The 18,585-nt window shown below is 53.7% G+C and overlaps 2 protein-coding genes across 2 annotated transcripts in view; both read left to right on the top strand.

Annotated features, from left to right (window-relative positions):
- LOC115636443 (claudin-4-like) overlaps positions 1 to 17,753 on the top strand; it is a 32,175-nt gene extending 14,422 nt beyond the window's left edge. The window contains exon 3 of the mRNA XM_030536548.1: positions 15,431 to 17,753. Coding sequence (XP_030392408.1) covers positions 15,457 to 16,101 — 645 coding nt within the window. The 5' untranslated portion in view covers positions 15,431 to 15,456 and the 3' untranslated portion in view covers positions 16,102 to 17,753. The remainder of the gene's footprint in view (positions 1 to 15,430) is intronic.
- Positions 1,605 to 2,850, top strand: CLDN4 (claudin 4). Its single transcript, XM_030536550.1, has one exon. It carries the CDS (start codon positions 1,661 to 1,663, stop codon positions 2,288 to 2,290), a length of 630 nt encoding a protein of 209 aa, XP_030392410.1. The 5' UTR covers positions 1,605 to 1,660; the 3' UTR covers positions 2,291 to 2,850.
- Positions 17,754 to 18,585: the final 832 nt, after the last annotated feature.

Raw genomic sequence — 18,585 nt, forward strand, 5'->3', positions numbered from 1 at the left:
GGCCCAGCTGTCTCTTCTGCAGTGGATTTCCCTTCGGAAGCAACGTAAGATCCCGTTTGTGTCCCAGCCCAAGCTAAGGCTGTGAGTCAGCAGGAACTAGCTGTGCTCCCAATGAGCGCACCCCATGACATGGACCCATTGTTACCTGGGGTGGCGTGGGGAAGAAGATCTGTCTTGGGCTCCCCAACACCCCTCCTGGGCCAGGCCTGTGACCTCCTGCGCCTTTGCCCTGAAGGGTTTCTCAGCCAGGTGTACGGACCCAAGAGATTGCTACAGCCCAGCTATCAGCCCCAGCCACCCCAGGGCAAAAGGCCAGTCTGCACCACTCCCTGCCCCAGTCTGTCTGTTCCTCCCCCAGCCTCTCTCTGGGCAGGGATGCTGAGAATTGGCCTCCCAGCAGCATTCTGGGCTGAGTCAGTGATTGGGACGGCAGGGTGGTGTGATGGCTGCAGGCACCTGTGTGACACTGCTGTGCTGGGGAGGAGGGAGAAAGGGAGGGATGCTGTGTGATGACAGTCCACAGAAAGCTCTTGTGTGCAGTGCTTGTTCACAGGGATCTGCCCAGCCCTTCCTCTCTGGCAATCCTGCAGCAGCCAGCAGCTCAGACCGGTTTGGGGCTCTCAGTGATTGGCGGGGCCAGACACACTGGGGACACTACATCCCTGAGGCCTGATTCATATCTGGATGCTGTCAACAACCAGCCTTGGTACAAAGGAGGACAGCAGCTTGTGCTCTGCCTGCTGGGACTGGGCGGGACCAGGTGACAGGCTCCCAGCAGTACACACCACAGTGGGCTGTGCTGAAGAGGGGCTGCCCAGTGGGGAGGGGCATAGAAGGTAATCAGTGACAGCTGTGGAGAGCGCAACCCTATAACAGCAGTGACCCCATTCTACAAGGGGCGGAAAATGAGGCATGACATGGCCAAAATCACACAGTGGATCAGTGGCAGAGGTGGGAACAGAGCCCAGACTCCTGTTCCAGCACTTAGACCAGGAGTTCTCAAACTGGGGGTTGGGACCCCTCAGGGGGTCGCAAGTTTATTGCATGGGGGGGGGGTCACAAGCTGTCAGCCTCTACCCCAAACCCTGCTTTGCCTCCAGCATTTATAATGGTGTTAAATATATAAAAAAAATTTTTAAAATGTATAATGGGGGACGCACGCAGAGGATTGCTGTGTGAAAGGGGTCATCAGTACTAAAGTTTGAGAACCACTGACTTAGACCCTCTCTGCAAGCTTCCTCCCCTCCACCTGCAGAGCCTGCTTCCCCCCCCCCCCCCGGATTACCTGGGGGGCTTTTTCCAGATGGAATTTAAGCAAAGATGGGTAAAATCCTAATTTAGGACAAATGGAGGGAGGTGTAAGGTCGCCTAGCTGTGTGCCCCTGGGAGCAGACTCCATGGCAGGGCGTGAGAGCTGGTCTCTCAGTAATCTGTCCTGGAGCACCACTGCTGTGGTGAGAATGCAGAGCCCAGGAATCCTGGGGAACCAGTTTTACACATTTTGTCTGTGCAAAGTAGATGGAGCAAGGGGGATGAAACTCCACCCACTGCAAAGGCATATAACTTCTCCAAATGGTCCAGCCGTGGAGCATTGCACCTTTGCTTCCAGGGACGCCAGTCAGCTCTGTCTGGGCTCGTGCGAGACAGAGAGCAGGGAGTGATGGCTTCGATGGGGCTGCAGGTGCTGGGCATTGCCCTCTCTGTCATTGGCTGGCTGGGCACCATCCTGTGCTGTGGGCTCCCCATGTGGAGGGTGACAGCCTTCATCGGGAACAACATTGTGGTGGCTCAGATCATCTGGGAGGGGCTGTGGATGAACTGCGTGGTGCAGAGCACGGGCCAGATGCAGTGCAAGGTCTACGACTCCATGCTGGCGCTGCCCCAGGACCTGCAGGCGGCGCGCGCCCTGGTGGTGATCGCCATCGTGTTGGCCGTGCTCGGCCTCCTCCTGGCCATCATTGGAGGGAAATGCACCAACTGTGTGGAGGACGCTTCTGCCAAAGCCAAAGTCATGATTGTCTCTGGGATCATCTTCATCATTGCTGGCATCATGATCCTCATCCCTGTCTCCTGGTCAGCCAACAACATCATCCGGGATTTCTACAACCCTATGGTCACCGAGGCGCAGAAGAGAGAGCTGGGGGCCTCCCTGTACATCGGCTGGGCTGCATCTGCCCTCCTGCTCATCGGGGGGGCCCTGCTCTGCTGCAGCTGCCCCCCCCGGAATGAGAAACCCTACTCTGCCAAGTACACGGCTACTCGCTCGGTGCCGGCCAGCAACTATGTCTAGGGACTGCACATGCTCCATGCCTCCACCACCCCAGGGGCCACCCGTCCCACTCCAGCAAGACAATCAAGGAGCTGCCATCCTGTCCAGATCCAGCCCACTGCTCTGCTTGTACCTTGTGCCTCTGCCTGAGCCCAGCTCTGCCCCTGTGGCCCTGGACTTGATGGCTGAACACAGACAGAAGCTGGCAAGGAGCTTCCCTGAGGAGAAGACTGTGACCTTTCCATGGGCAGGGGCCTTGGCGGAGCGGCTCGGCCTCCTGAAAGCAGAAGCCCCACGGTGCCAGGGCTGGCTGGCTGCTCAGACACGCCCTCAGCACATCCCTGGCTGACAGGTGCAGCCGGTGAGTGGCTGCCCGGGCCCCAGTGCTAAGAATCTGCCACTGCAACTTGTTTGTGCCAGTGCACAGAGAGCTCCTGGATTCCCCAAGGTCACCTGAGCGAAGCCAGCCCGGGCTTGGACCTGGCTGCCAGTCAGGGCTCTGCTGGGATCTCCCCACGGCACGGCTCGCTCCGGCGTTGTCAGCCAGCCCCCTCGCAGCTCTGGCACCACCTGTGCCCACTCAGGAGGAGGGGGAGGGGGAGGGGTGCACTGGGGGAAATGGGCGGGGGCGGGGGGGGAGGGTAGTAAGAGAGGTTGCAGTTGCTTCTCTGTTTCCCTTGAGATTTCAGCTGGTTCTTTAATCCGAGTTTAAATGGAGAATAGATAGAAACCGTCCCTGACTACTCTGGCAGCGCCATGCTTCAGGGGGACAGAGATGATGCTGGGGCGGGGCAGGGCAGGTCCTCCCTGGGAGCAGTGAGGAAGGAAAGCCGCAGCGAGGCCCAGGCCTTGCCATTCCTCCCCTGCAGTGCCTGAGGGAAGGGTGGGGGCCGCTAGGCCTCCTTCCAGTACCAGAACTCAGGTCTCCAGCAGGTGCTGGCGTTTCGGACGGGCCCTTGCACAGGGGTCAAAGCAGGAGCTTTCACTCTGAGACTAGCTCATTAGAGTGAAACTGCAACAGGGCCCCTTTGTGTGTCCATGTGTCTGTCAGTGTCTCAGGCTGGGCATGCGTCATGTCTCCGTGGCTGCATTTCTGTCTGTGTCTCTGGGTGTGTCTCTGGGTTTCTGTGTGTGCCTGTCGACTGGCAGTGTTGTCGTTCAGTGCGTGTCTCTGTCTCACTCTCTAGGGAATCTGTCTTGCTCTTGGTGGCTCTGGTCAGGTCTACACTAGAAACTTCTGCTGGTAGCGCAGTGTCACGTAGGGGTGTGATTTGTACCACATTTCTGTGTTGACAGAAACTGCAGAGTAGGCGCAGGAATACCAGCAAAAACGTCCTTTGCTGGCATAAGTGATTTCTCTCAGGGAGCCTTGCTAAGCTGTATTGGCTGCAGCACTCTTGCTGGACAAGCTGCAGCTCCCTTGGGAGGTTTGCCCCCATGGCTGTACCGATAGAGCCATACTGGCCAACACTCCGAGTGGAGACAGGGCTCTGGCCTGCTCTTAGTATCCATCAGACAGTGCTTGGTTCTGATGGCCCATCCTGAGGGGCTGGGCTGCTGAGCAGGCAGCTGTTTCCCACCGGCCCACCCCTGCTGTGTGTTTCTGCTTTGACCCATTCTCAGGCCAGTATTTGTTTAGCTGCACCTGTGATTTCTGTGTCAGCGGCACCCGCAGGAGGGGCAGGGCTGGGGACTGGATGTCAGTGGCCCAGCTGGGCAAACCGGTTTGGGAGGTGGGAGCAGAGCCAGGCAGGTTGAGCAAGAGCAGAAAGGAAAGGTGCTTCCTCTGGTGGCGCACACCCTCCCTGGGAGCCGGCTGCCGCCCATGTCTCACTCCGGCTGAGTCTGGAACAGGTCAGCTGCACCCTGACCACTGCAACAGGAACAGCCTGGAGGCTGTCCAGATTAGTCAGCTGGCTACAGCTCTCGTGGGCTGCCATCCCTGGGGAGGGGCAAAGCCACTGCAACAGGCACCCAACGAGGCACCGGGCACATCCTGTGGCCTGACGTTGGCTCCCAATTATACAGACTAGACCAGGCAGCTCCAGGGCTCGCCTCTGGGAAGGGTCCCCCCCCGTAGGTGTGGCTGATTTGCTTCCCCAGTGGAGACCCATAGGTTGCCCCCGAGAGCTGGAGCATGGGGCAGAGCTCTACTGATGACAAGCAGAGTGGCTGGCTCTGGGGCTGGGAGTGCCAGGAGGAGGATGGGTGGTGCAAGCAGGGGCACTGGGATGCCAGGAGAGTGCTGGAAGGGGGTTGTGCCCCAGAGTGACATGGGAGCCCCCTTCCACAGACGGGGGCCAGGCTGTGATCTTCCTGCCGATGTGAAATGTTAATAAATGAGTGTGATTTTCTACATTAAACTGCAGCTGCTCCAAGCCCTGCTGTGCTGTGTCTCGTTTCCCCATCCAATAAATGTGGGCTGAGCCTGTGGCCCACACCTTGCGGCAGCTCGTTCACAGACGCTGTAGGCAGCTATGGGGCATGGGGCAGGGCATGGATCGGGGGGTTCCAGCATCAGGAGTGCAGGCCTGGTACAGTAGCAACACTTGTCTTGAACTACCTGCCCGGGCCAGTGCTCCCCATACATCCCACATCCCCCCCAGAGACACACCCATGGCTTGTGCTCCCCACAAACCCCATGTCTCCCCATTCAGAGCTCCGGCCCGGCCCTGGCCTGTGCTCCCCACACACCCCACATCCCTTCTCCGGAGCCCCGCCCCCAGCCTGTGCTCCCCACACACCCTACATCCCCCTATCCAGAGCCCCATCCAACTCCCAGCCTGTGCTCACACACACCCCACATCCCTGCTCCGGAGCCCCACCCCTGGCCTGTGCTCCACACACACCCCACATCCCTCCTCCGGAGCCCCGCCCCCAGCCTGTGCTCCCCACACACCCTACATCCCCCCCTCCAGAGCCCCATCCCCGGCCTGTGCTCCCCACACACCCTACATCCCCCCCTCCAGAGCCCCATCCAACTCCCAACCTGTGCTCCACACACAACCCACATCCTTCCTCCGGAGCCCCACCCCCGGCCTGTGCTCCACACACACTCCACATCCCCCCCTCTAGAGCCCCACCCCGGCCTATGCTCCTCACACATCCTACATCCCCCTCTCCAGAGCCCCACCCCCGGTCTGTGCTCCCCACACATCCTACATCCCCCCCTCTGGAGCCCCAGTCCCGGCCTGTGCTCTCCACACACCTTACATCCCCCCCTCCAGATGCCCATCCAATTCCCAGCCTGTGCTCCCCACACACCCCACATCCCTCCTCCGGAGCCCCAGCCCCGGTCTGTGCTCCCCACACACCCTACATCCCCCCCTCCAGAGCCCCATCCAACTCCCAGCCTGTGCTCCCCACACAACCCACATACCTCCTCCGGAGCCCCAGCCCCGCCCCACACACCCCACATCCCCCCCTCCAGAGCCCCAGCCCCAGCCTGTGCTCCCCACACACCCTACATCCCCCCATCCAGAGCCCCATCCAACTCCCAGCCTGTGCTCACACACACCCCACATCCCTCCTCCGGAGCCCCACCCCTGGCCTGTGCTCCACACACAGTCCACATCCCTCCTCTGGAGCCCGAGCCCCAGCCTGTACTCTCCACACACGCCAGGTCCCTTCTTCCAGAGCCCCACCCAACTCCCAGACTTTGCTCCACACACACCCCACGACCCCCCCTCCAGAGCCGCACCCCGCTCCTAGCCTGTTCTTCCCACACACTCTGCCACCTCCCCAGTTGCTGGGCCTGGGCCTGATTGCTATTTGGGACAGTTTATCAGAGACTGTGGTGGATTCATAGAATCATAGAATATCAGGGTGGGAAGGGACCTCAGGAGGTCTTCCAGTACAACCCCCTGCTCAAAGCAGGACCAACCCCAACTAAATCATCCCGGCCAGGGCTTTGTCAAGCCTGACCTTAAAAACCTCTAAGGAAGGAGATTCCACCACCTCCCTAGGGAACCCATTCCTGTGCTTCACCACCCTCATATTGAAATAGCTTTTCTTAAAATTCATCCTAGACCTCCCCCACTGCAACTTGAGACCATTGCTCCTTGTTCTGTCATCTGCCACCACTGAGAACAGCCGAGCTCCATCCTCTTTGGAACCCCACTTCAGGTAGCTGAAGGCTGCTATCAAATCCCGCCTCACTCTTCTCTTCTGCAGACTAAACAAGCCCAGTTCCCTCAGCCTCGCCTCATAAGTCATGTGCCCCAGCCCCCTGATCATTTTCATTGCCCTCCACTGGCCTTTCTCCAGTTTGTCCACATCCCTTCTGTAGTGGGGGAGGCGGGGGGCAAAACCGGACACAATACTCCAGATGTGGCTTCACCAGTGCCAAATAGAAGGGAATAATCACTTCCCTCGATCTGCTGGCAATGCTCCTACTAATACAGTCCAATATGCTGTTGGCCTTCTTGGCAACAAGAGCACACTGCTGACTCATATCCAGCTTCTCATCCACTGTAATCCCCAGGTGTAATCAAAGGTACTGCCCGTTTTTCAGTGAAGACAGGCTGTATTTCTCAAAGCTCTGCTCTGGGAATGACTGTGAGGCACGTCTCTGGCCTGTGTTATATAGCAGGCCAGGCTAGATTGTCGCAGTGACCCTTTTGGCCTGGGAACGCAGGAGTCTGGAATGGGCAGTGGGACTCTGCTAAGGAAGACTGGGGCACAGGGCTTGCTGGGTGAGGCAGCAGGCAAGCTACTGGGGAAATAAAGGATCGTCCCCTTGGGGGTGGCAGAGGTCAGGCTAGGGCCACCCTTGAGGTCTCAGTGCTCTGAGAGTATGTCTGCACTGCAGATGGGCGTGAAGCTCCCAGCCCACACCACTAGCTCGAGCTAGTGAATTAAAAAGAACGGTGTGGTCTTTGCAGCGCTGGCAGCAGCTCCGGCTAGCCACCAGTCCAAGCTGGCCTGAGCCCTGGGTCTGAGCTCTGGGCACTGGCCTGAGTCGCCGCCCATGCACGCTGAGCTAGTGCGAGTCTGTCTGCCCAGCTGGGAATCATAGCACCTAGTTGCAGTGAGGTCTGCTATGCCAGCCCCGTCCTTAGGTCCATTGTGGCCCCGACACCTCTACTGACAGGCCTTCCTCCTCACCCCGGGTCTAGGTGAGTAACGAGCTGAGGGAGCTTGTGTCAGGGGGACACATGGCCCTGAGGAGAGCTGCTTCTGCATTCGCTGCTGGCTGTGGGGGCAGCAAGGTTGTCTCCTCACTGGTGCTGTCCCCATGCCACGCCCTCGGGGCTCGCTGACGCCTGGCTTAGGAGAGGATAAGGGTGCCACACACTGGAGTATGATCTTTATTTCTTGGCCTCAGCCACCTGCCATGGTCAGGGCTACAAAGGTTATATCCCGGTCACCTTGTTATCAGTTATACCTCAAATAATATGGCCATTGATTAGTCCATCTGTTAATTGTTTCATTTCACAAGATTTAGCTTTATTACATAGGCCTGCAGATTTGCCAGCCCTGTGAGCTCCAAAATAACAAAGCCAGGCCCCTCAAATCATGAGAGTTTTACAAAATTGTAAGTTGGGGTCTCTGTTTACCTGCTGGACTTGGGGGAGCCTGTTTTCCAGCTTTTCTCTGCAACCAGGGGACTAGAAAATCACTTTTTAAAAATGAAAGCTGAAGTTCTCCCATAATCACAGAACTCCAGGATCTGGGGCTTCAGTAACAACATCAAACATCACAAGACTCACCATAAAATCACAAGAGATGGCAACACTCGTGCATCTGTGACGTGCTCCAGGGGCCCATGTGGCAGCCAGCCTCTAGTGAAGAGACTGTGCCTTTCCTGAGTGACGTTCTGGCCTGGGGCACTGCTGAATGGCTTTGTTGAGAGGTTTGCAGTCCTCTCACACTCCCACTGGGGCTTACTGTAGATCTCCAGCACCTCTGCACCTGCCACATGCAGCAGGGAGAAGGATTTCACCCTCCCTGGCTTCTCTGTAATTCTACTTGCTGCAGCTGCCTCCTCCAGTTCTCTCCTAAGTTCCCTTCCCGTCTGAGCGAGGCAGGTTCATAGATTAATAGATTTCAAGGCCAGATGGGATCATTGTGATCATCTAGTCTGGCCTCTTGTATACACAGGTGAAAGTAAGCCGGTATGCCATACCGGGTCAGCCTGGCTTCCCCAGGGGACAATTTAAAGGGCCTGGGGCTCCAGCAGGAGCTCTCCCATGATGTAAGTGTGAATGACATTCCTTGTCCCTAGATGTATCCATTTACATTCAGCCGTATTAAAATGCGCATTGTTGGCTTGGGCCAAGCTTACCATGTGATCCAGATCGCTCTGTGTCAGAAACCTGTCCTCTTCATTATTTACCATGCCCTCCATCATTGTGTCATCTACAAACTTTATCCATGATGATTTTATGTTTTCTTCGAGGTCGTTAATAAAAATGTTAAATAGCCTAGGGCCAAGAAAGATCCCTGCAGGATTCCACTAGAAACACATGGTGCAATGATGATTCCCCATTTACAATTACACTTAGAGACTCATTATTTAGCCAGCTGTTAATTAATTTCATGTGTGCCATTTTAGTTTTGCATCTTTGTAGTTTTTTAATGAAAATGTCATGCGGTACCAAGTCAAATGCCTTTCAGACGTCTAACTCTATTATATCAACATTATTACCGTCATCATCTAAACTTGTAATCTCATCAAAGAAGATATTTAGTTAGTGTGACAGGAACTATTTGCCATAAACCTGGGGATACACAGAGGTCTTCTGGGGGTCCATCAACTCATCTAGGTATTTGCCTAGTTTTACAACAGGTTACGCAAAAACCACTAGCAAAGTTGGTACAAACTAAAATTTCATACAATCTATGACTTGTTTATCCTGCCCTATATGCTATACGCTGAAATGTAAGTACAATATTGATATTCCAATTGATTTATCTTATAACTCTATGGTAAAAATGAGTAGGTATGCAATTTTTCAGTCAAGTGTGCTGTGACACTTTTGTATTTTTATGTCTGATTTAGTAAGCAAGTAGTTTTTAAGTGAGGTGAAATTTGGGGTACGCAAAACAAATCAGACTCCTGCAAGGGGTACAGTAGTCTGGAAATGTTGAGAGCTACTGCCATAAACCCATGTTAATTAGCATTAATTACATTACTCTCTTTTACATTACTCTAATCAAATCCCATATCGCCTGCTCCATTATCTTGCCTGGGATGGATGTAAGCCTAATAGGCCTATACCCAGGTTATCATTTACCCTTTTTAAATATTAGTACAACGTTAGCTTTCTTTCAGTTTTCTGGAACTTATCCAGTGTTCTAAGACTTATTGAAAATCAACATTAGTGGTCAAGCAAGCTCCTCAGCCAGCTCTTTCAAAACTCCTGAATGCAAGTTATCTGGACCTGTTGATTTAAAAATGTCCAGCTTTAGTGGCTTCTGTTTAAAATCCTCCTAAGATACTAGTGAAATGGAAAGAGTATTATCATGTGATATGACTACATCATCAGTTTTCTTCCCAAATACAGAACAGATATATTTATTGAACACGTCTGTCTTTATGGCATAATTTTACAGGGCTGCCCAGAGGGGACGGGGGGGGGGGGGGGGGCAAGTGGGGCAATTTGCCCCAGACCCTGGGTCCTGCAGAGGCCCCCACAAGAATATAGTATGCTATAGTATTGCAACTTTTTTTTATGGAAGGGGCCCCCAAAATTGCACTGCCCCAGGCCCCCTGAATCCTCTGGGCGGCCCTGTAATTTTTGATAATTCTACCATTTCCCTCTAGCAATGGACCAGTGCCATTGTCAGGATTCTTTTTGTTCCTAATATACTTAAATAAACCTCCTTTATAGAATTACAGAATATCAGGGTTGGACGAGACCTCAGGAGGTCATTTAGTCCAGCCCCCTGCTCAAAGCAGGGCCAATCCCCAACTAAATCATCCCAGCCAGGGCTGTGTCAAGCCGGGCCTTAAAAACCTCTAAGGATGGAGATTCCCCCACCTCCCTAGGTAACCCATTCCAGTGCTTCACCACTCTCCTAGTGAAATAGTTTTTCCTAATATCCAATCTAAACCTCCCCCACTGCAACTTGAGACCATTGCTCCTTGTTCTGCCATCTGCCACCACTGAGAACAGTCTAGATCCATCCTCTTTGGAACCCCCCTTCAGGTAGCTATAAAATCCCCTCCTCACTCTGCTCTTCTACAGACTAAATAAGCCCAGTTCCCTCAGCCTCTTCTCAGAAGTCATGTGCCCCAGCCCCCTGATCACTTTCTTTGCCTTTACTGGACTCTCTCCAATTTTCACACATCCTTTCTGTAGTGGAGGCCCCAAAATTGGATGCAGTACTCCAGATGTGGCCTCACCAGTGCCGAATAGATGGGAATAATCACTTCCCTCGATCTGCTAGCAATGCTCCTACTAATGCAGCCCAATATGCTGTTGGCCTTCTTGGCAACAAGGGCACACTGCCGACTCGTATCCAGCTTCTCATCCACTGTAATCCCCAGGTCGTTTTCCGCAGAACTGCCGCTTGGTCAGGCGGTCCCCAGCCTGCAGCAGTGCATGGGATTCTTCTGTCCTAAGTGCAGGACTCTGCACTTGTCCTTGTTGAACCTCATCAGATTTCTTTTGGCCCAATCCTCCAATTTGTCTAGGTCATTCTTGATCCTATCCCTACCCTCCAGTGTATCTACCTCTCCCCACAGCTTACTGTCATCTGTGAACTTGCTGAGGGTGCAATCTATCTCATCATCCAGATCATTAATAAAGATGTTGAACAAAACCAGCCCCAAAACCAACTCCATCTTTTGTCCTTAATGCTAACACCTTTTGTTCCATCCTGACCCCAAGTGAGAAGGGCATGACACACCCACAGCAGCCCTGGGAAGAGATGACCCCAGCATCTGATATGGGTCAGGGTGATGAACAGATAATACTTGTAAGTTGTCAGTTTCCAGTGACTCCAGGGGTTCCTGTTACAAAGGAGGGGCTCTGATGGGTTCCCATGGTTAGCAGGGATTTCTGCAAGGTCAGGGGGATGGGAGCCCACCCAGGAGCACCAAATGGGAGGAAGGGGGCCAACAGGCCATGGCCCTCCCACTTTTCACCACAGGCCCAGCCCCGTGCCAGGCCGGAAGCTGGAGCCCAGCCCAGGTAAGAGCAGCCCTGGGAGCCTGGGCAGCTGAAGACCCTCCACCTGCCCAGGGTGGGGGAGGGGCCCAAACGCAGCCCCAGCCCATGTCCCCACCCTCCAGGCTCCCTGTGCAGGGCAGATGGAGGGTCCATGGCCTGGCTGTGGCTCTTCAGCCCTCAAGGCCCTGCCCCCCAGCCAGGCTGGAAAGCAGAGCCAGGTCGGGTAACAGCTGTGCGGGCAGCTGTGGGGAGCCACGGACTCTACATGTTGCAGGGCAGGGACACAGGTAGGGGCTGCTCTCAGGCCCCACCACCCTGGGCAGGTGGATGGGCCCAGACTCCCCAGCCCAGCTCTGGCTTCTGGCTTGGCCAGGGGGCAGGGCGTCAGGGGAAGAGGAGGAGCAGAGGTGGGGCCATGCAGGAGGCATGGCTATATGGCCCCCCCACTTTTAGGAGGAATCTGTTGCCCCGGAGCCCATCCCAGAGAGAAAGAAGAGGAAGGAGCCGAAAGAAAACGGAGGAGAGAGGAATGGGGAGCAGGGAAGTGAGACTAAAACCAAAGACAATGGAACAAATGACACAAATAGCAGTGTTGTTCCTTTGGAGCAGTAACAGGGCGTGTCCACTCTGCAGGGCTTTGTGACACTACCTAGTGATCCACAGCTGTGTCTGGTAACCAAACACTCATGGATTCATATGCTGGTGTGTTTACTTCGTTTCATTCTGTAATGAGAACCACACTTAGCCAGTCAGCGAGTAGCTTCATAGTTACCAGCAATTGCTGAGCATTCAACAGTCCCTGCAAAACAACCCTCTGCATTGCTGTGGTTAATGACACCTTCCAGCCTGACACATGACCAGCCAACCACAGCAGGACAAGCTACAGCTCAACAGGCACCCCGACCAAAAGATCAGCCTTCTACAAGCCACTCAGAGCTGGTATCCCTTCTTTATTACAGCAGTGAGAATGCTTCAGCTGGCCAGCACTTTGCTGAAACTGGTGCAAACCCTGCAGGAAGCACGTAACTAGGAGAATATGTTAGAATCCTGGAATTACTTTCAGAACAGTGAAGTGATGTCTAGCACTAGGGTCTCCTAACTCTTTCTGATATAAAACCATATTTTCAGTTGCTTATAATTTTGTCAAACTTTAACTATTTGGTCTGATTTAGAAGTTGGTCTAATAAAAGATATTACTTCAGCCACCTTGTCCTGGGACCAACACAGCTGCAATGGTAGTACAAGAATTAAAGTTGTCCATGCAACCTTAATTGGGCCCCCTTGGGCATATGCATGCCTATACAGTCTTTAATGATATGATTGCATACTAGTTTTCCAGAGGACCCCTACCTCATTCACTGCACTGGATGGAGAGTGCTCTGGGATGAATCAAGGTGGGGCAGTAAAGGAGTCTCTTATCTGTATGTAACCCTTCTGCCCCTCTGAGTTGGCAGTAACAAGGGGCGGGTTCAGTAGCCAGGGGTTCCATTTCAATAACACAATGCAAAACCGGCTCGAGCCCCCACCCAGTGACCTGGGACAATTACATACCAGGCACCCCGGGCGCCTCTAGGAGGCAATACTTCTCTCGCAAGCAAGGAGTCTGAGTGTAGCAAAATCCTTTTAATAAAGGAGGGAAACAATGCGGCATCATGTTGGGGAAACACCACAAACAGGATTCATAACACAAATCATGAGCAAAAGATCTCTGTCCCTGGTCAGTGCCGCCTCAGAGTTCAAAAGTTCATCTGCAGAGTTTTACCCCTCCAGCCTGGATGGAATTGGGGGGGGGCACACAGGGAGTTAAGGGGCACCTTATGGGGTCCGAGGGTCCCACCTCTCCGTGGAGGCCTTCTGCAGCCTTCACCACGAATGGCTCTGCTCCTCCAGCCGCTCCACTCCATTCCTCCAGCCGTCCCCACAAACTGCTCCGCTCTACTCCACTCACTGTCCTGTGGGCTGCTCCAACCATCCCACATGCTACTCCGCTCCACCAGCCATCCCGTGAACCACTCCAGCTGTCCCCACAAACTGCTCAGCTCCACTCCGCTCCGCTCGCCACTCCAACCGTCCTGCAAACTGCTCTGTCAGCCACTTAGCAATATATCTTCAAGCTCCCCCACCAGTTAATACAGCACTCAGTGATCTCAGCTGAGTAGTTTTAGCTCTCTTAGTGATTTCAGCTTGTAGTAAAGGAGCCCCACTGCTGGCATACCATCAGCCCAAAGTGAATTCAGCTCAGCAGCCTCTAGCTAGACTCCTAATGGAATCAAAATTAGCTCTACTATTCAACAGTGGAGAAAGAAGGGGAGTATAATTGATGCACCAGGCCCTCAAAGAAGACCCATGCCATCAAGTGACATACCTATCCCCAACCTCTCTCAATTCACTGGGTTTTGGAACCCATGTCCCTTGTCTAGTGAGTGCTACTTAGTTGATAGTGAGACCCTCTGTCATAAAACAGTTTCCTAGTCCCTCATTCACATAGTCAGGGTAACAACACTTTATTCCTCCTGCCCCAATAACAGAGAAATGGGGATCCCACAGCTGTCAAAGTGACCATTTTAGGCTGCCATGGGCTATGCTAGGCAGGGCGGGTGTGCCTATGCAAACAAGATCAGCCCCTGAAATTCTTTTCCACACTCACCATAATTCACCACCAGATGTCAGTGTAGAGCTCATCCTGACTCTGCTTACATATAGAACCTCATTTGTTGCAGAAATTGGAAGGTGTGTAGTGCCTGGATTTTGTTCTTGGCTCTGGGAGGGGAATGTTGTCTAGTGGTTAGAGAGCAATAACCAAGCACATGGACCTGGCACATTACTTCTGAGAGATAATGTGGCTAAGTGGATGAGACTTGAGTCTGCCCTACTAGGGACTTGTGTTCTATCCCAGGAGTCTTAGGAATAAGGGAGTGCAGGTCACAGAAGTATCACCACCAGTCAGAAAACGAGGCGAGACTTAGAATCATAGAGTATCAGGGTTGGAAGGGACCTCAGGAGGTCATCTAGGCCAACCCCCTGCTCAAAGCAGGACCAATCCCCAATTAAATCATTTAGAGTGACCAGATAGCAAGTGTGAAAAATTGGGACGGGGTGGTAATAGGAGCCCATATGAAAAAAAAGCTCCAAATATCGGAACTGTCCCTATGAAATCGGGACATCTGGTCACCCTAAAATCATCCCAGCCAGGGCTTTGTCAAGCCTGACCATAAAAAAGGAAGGAGAGTCCACCACCTCCATAAGTAACCCATTCCAATGCTTCACCACCTTCCTAGTGAAAACGTTTTTCCTAATATCTAACCTAAACCTCCACCACAACTTGAGACCATTGCTCCTTGTTCTGTCTTGAACTCCTGACTCTCCCTAAGGGAGAACACCATTGCTCCTAGGTCTTGAACACCTCCCCCTAGGCTAAGAGGTATTGGAATTGGGGGCAGAGGCTGGTTAGTGCGGGCCACTCACTGAGGCTGGGGAGTATGGCCTGGGGAGCTGGAATATTCAGAAAATCATGAGCACGCATACACATATGTACATATATGTGCACAAATATATATGTACATATACACATGTACATGCAGATACACATGCACACACACAGTCCATCTTCATGAAGAATAGTCACCGAAAAAGCTCAACCTGAACAGGTAAAGTTTGGCATCAGGGGGTATAATGGACAGGGTTGGGCGAAGGTAACCATGGGTATCACGGCTGCTCTGCCTATGGGAAGCCAGCTTTGTCTCCTAGAACTTGGTCTGTGGTGCAGACGCCCAACATAAGACCCCAAGTGCCACTTCTTCTCACATCGTAGCGATGGGAAACCGAGGCACAGCATGGTCAGAGTGACTTGCCCAAGGTGACCCAGGGAGTCTGTGGCAGAGCTAAGTCTTCTGAGTCTGACCAGCTAATCTGGGGCCTTGCTCCAGCTCCCCGTGCTGTTGCAGCCCCTGGTTTCACCTCCTACAAATTACCGGCATTCGGTTTGGAGAGTGTGTGTGTGCAGTGCAGCATCTCTAATCCACTCTTCCCATTATCTCCAAAGGTGAGAGCGTGACTTGCCTGTAAGCCATGACGGTGATGCCTGTGCAGATGGGGGGCCTGGCCCTGTCAGTCCTGGGCTGGCTGGGCACCATCCTGACCTGTGCGCTGCCCATGTGGAAGGTGACGGCCTTCATTGGCTCCAACATCATCGTGGCCCAGGTGTTCTGGGAGGGGCTGTGGATGAACTGTGTGTACGAGAGCACAGGCCAAATGCAGTGCAAGGTCTACGACTCGCTGCTGGACCTCTCCTCAGACCTCCAGGCAGCCCGAGCCCTAGTTGTGGTCTCCATTGTGGTGTCCTTCCTTGCCCTCCTTATTGCCATCTTTGGGGCTGAGTGCACCAGGTGCGTCGATGACAAGGGAGCCAAGGCCAAGATCTCCATCACCGCTGGGGCTGTTTTCATTCTGGCCGGGATTGGGCTGCTCATCCCTGTGTCCTGGTCAGCCAACACCATCATCAGCAACTTCTACAACCCCATGGTTCCAGAGGCTTTAAAGAGGGAGTTGGGGGCTTCCCTCTATGTGGGCTGGGCCTCAAGTGCCCTCTTGGTGTTTGGGGGGGCCACCCTGTGCTGCTCCTGCCCCCCCAGCCAAGATGCACCGTACCCCATGAAGTACAAAGCAGTGAAGCACTCCAGCCTGGGGAGCTATGCCCTTAAGAACTATGTGTGAGGAGCCCTGCCTTGCCCTCCCTGGAGACCCCCCTCTTGCCCCATCCCAGCCCACGTACTTGCAGGGGCCCCTTCACAGCCATCCAAACAGATGTTGGCTTCAAGCCGAAGTGTGTGAAATTTGCAGGGGTTCCCCTCCGTGTCTGGTCCTGCCCCACATGTATCCTTCCACCTCCATCTCACCCCACCTGTCCCACTTCCTCACACGTTTCCCTGCCTGCATCCCACCCTACCCATCCCACCTCCCGATGTGTATCCCCCCTGCATCCCACCCCACCTCCCCATGCATTTCCCTGCCTGCAGCCTATCCTACCCCACCATGTGTATCCCCTCCTGTATCCCACCTCCTGGGGTATCTCCCCCGCCTGCATCCCACTCAACCTGTCTCACCTCCCCATGTTCCCCCCCACTGCATCCCATCCATCCCACCTACTCATGTGTATCCCCCTCCACATCCCACCCCACACGTCCCACACATATTCCCTCCTTGCCCATGTCCCACCCCACTTGTCACCTCCCTACACGTATCCCCTCCTTGCTGGTGTCCTGCCCCATGCATCCCCCCTCCCTGCCCATGCCTTCTCCCCACCCACATCCCACTTGACATGTGTGCTCTCTCCCTGTCTATTCTGTTCTGTGTAGGCTCTTACACCACACGTACTCCCATCGTTTCTAAGTGCTAGTCGGCCCACAAAGGCTGGTGGACCTGATCATCAGCCTGGGCCAATCAGGCACGTCCAGGTCAGCCTGTAGCCCTTTCCTCAGGGCTCTCTTTATTCTTCGTTCTCAGCTGTGACTGTGGGGCCCCCCAGGCTCTATAGCTGAAGGGGCTGGATCTTCCCTAGCCTGGAGCAGGGGGCCCGGGGTTTCCTGCACTCTCACACCCTCCTGCTGCAGCCACAAGAGACCACACTCCAAACCCTCTCCTAGAGCTGGGCTCCTCTATATCCCCTGGCTGGGAATCATCAGCCCAGTCACTCAGTGCTGCCCAGAAGGGCCATACTGGCCAGTTCCAGACAGGGGAGGTCAGTGCAGGCCAGCTTTGGCCTGGGCCAGATCTCAGAGAAGCAGCTCCTGGGGACACAGGCAGCGGTTCCAGGCCCTTTGTTACTGGTATAACCAGCTGTGGAACAGGCAGCATTGAAGGACAGCCCCAGGAGGCTGGAGCCCCTGAGCCAGCCACAACACCCCACAACTCCTGTCCCTGCCACAAACCCCCTGCAGCCCCTGCCCAGCCATGACCTCACCACAGCCGCTGCCCAGACACGACCCCCGCCCCAGGCCCCTGACCCAGCTACACCTCCACAGCCTTTGCTCAGTCCATGACCCCCCACAGCTCCTGACCCAGCCATGATCCCCCCACAACCCCTGACCCAGCCATTATCCCTTCACAGCCCATGCCCAGCCATGACCCCCTGACAGACACTAGTCAATCCAAGATGTTCCCAGAGCCCCTGCCCAGTTTACAGCCCCCCGCCACAGCCCATGGCCAATCCATGATCCCACATAGCCCCTGCCCAGTCACGACCCCCCCGTGACTTTATTGACATAAACTGTGACCATATAAGTCATTGTTGCAATCACTGTTATATATTTGCAGCAAATATTGTACAAAGGTATCGAGTGAGGCGTCTATGAAAAGGTTATGATTTGCTGGTTATGATTATGCTCTCTGCATCATTTTTGTATTTAAAGTTATAAGTATTGGCTCTATCCTGTCTGTATTTCAAATTTGTGCTGTGCTTCTGGGTGACACTCCAGACAATTTGGCGTCAGCTCTGCCTTGCCTGCTTGACGGCCCATTAAGGACCATCAGCTATACAACTGACCCATGAAGAGAAGGCAGATACACCTTGTGACTCAGCAAGGCATGCAGGCACCTGCCTATGGACAGAACTCTAAGGTTTTTCCATGCCATTTGCTGGGTGGCTTGTGGTTGGAACAAAGAAAGCACAAGCCACATGGCAAAAGGACTATAAAAGGCAGCAGCAGCATCTCCATTGTCTTCAATCCTGCTTCTCACTTCTGGAAGACCCTTGCTACAAACTGAAGCTCTGAACAAAGGACTGAATGACCCATCCAAGCTGTGGATGTTCCAGAGACTTGATTTGAGCCTGCAGTTTATTCCACCACTGCTACAAGTCTGAACCAAGAACTTTGCCATTATGTGTGTAATTGATTCCATTTAAACAATTTTAACTCTCATCTATATTCTTATTTTATGAATAAATCTTTAGATTTTGGATTCTAAAGAGTTGGCAACAGCGTGATTTGTGGGTAAGATCTGACTTGTATATTGACCTGGGTCTGGGACTTGGTCCTTTGGGATCGAGAGAACCTTTTTCCTTTCACTGAGGTGTTGGTTTTCATAACCATTTGTCCCCATAATGAGTGGCACTGGTGGTGATATTGGGAAACAAGTGTCTAAGGGAATTGCTTGTGTGACATGTGGTTAGCCAGTGGGGTGAGTCCAAAGTCCTCTCTG

Source organism: Gopherus evgoodei, chromosome 17 (assembly GCF_007399415.2).
Source record: "Gopherus evgoodei ecotype Sinaloan lineage chromosome 17, rGopEvg1_v1.p, whole genome shotgun sequence".
NCBI classification, from domain to species: domain Eukaryota; kingdom Metazoa; phylum Chordata; order Testudines; family Testudinidae; genus Gopherus; species Gopherus evgoodei.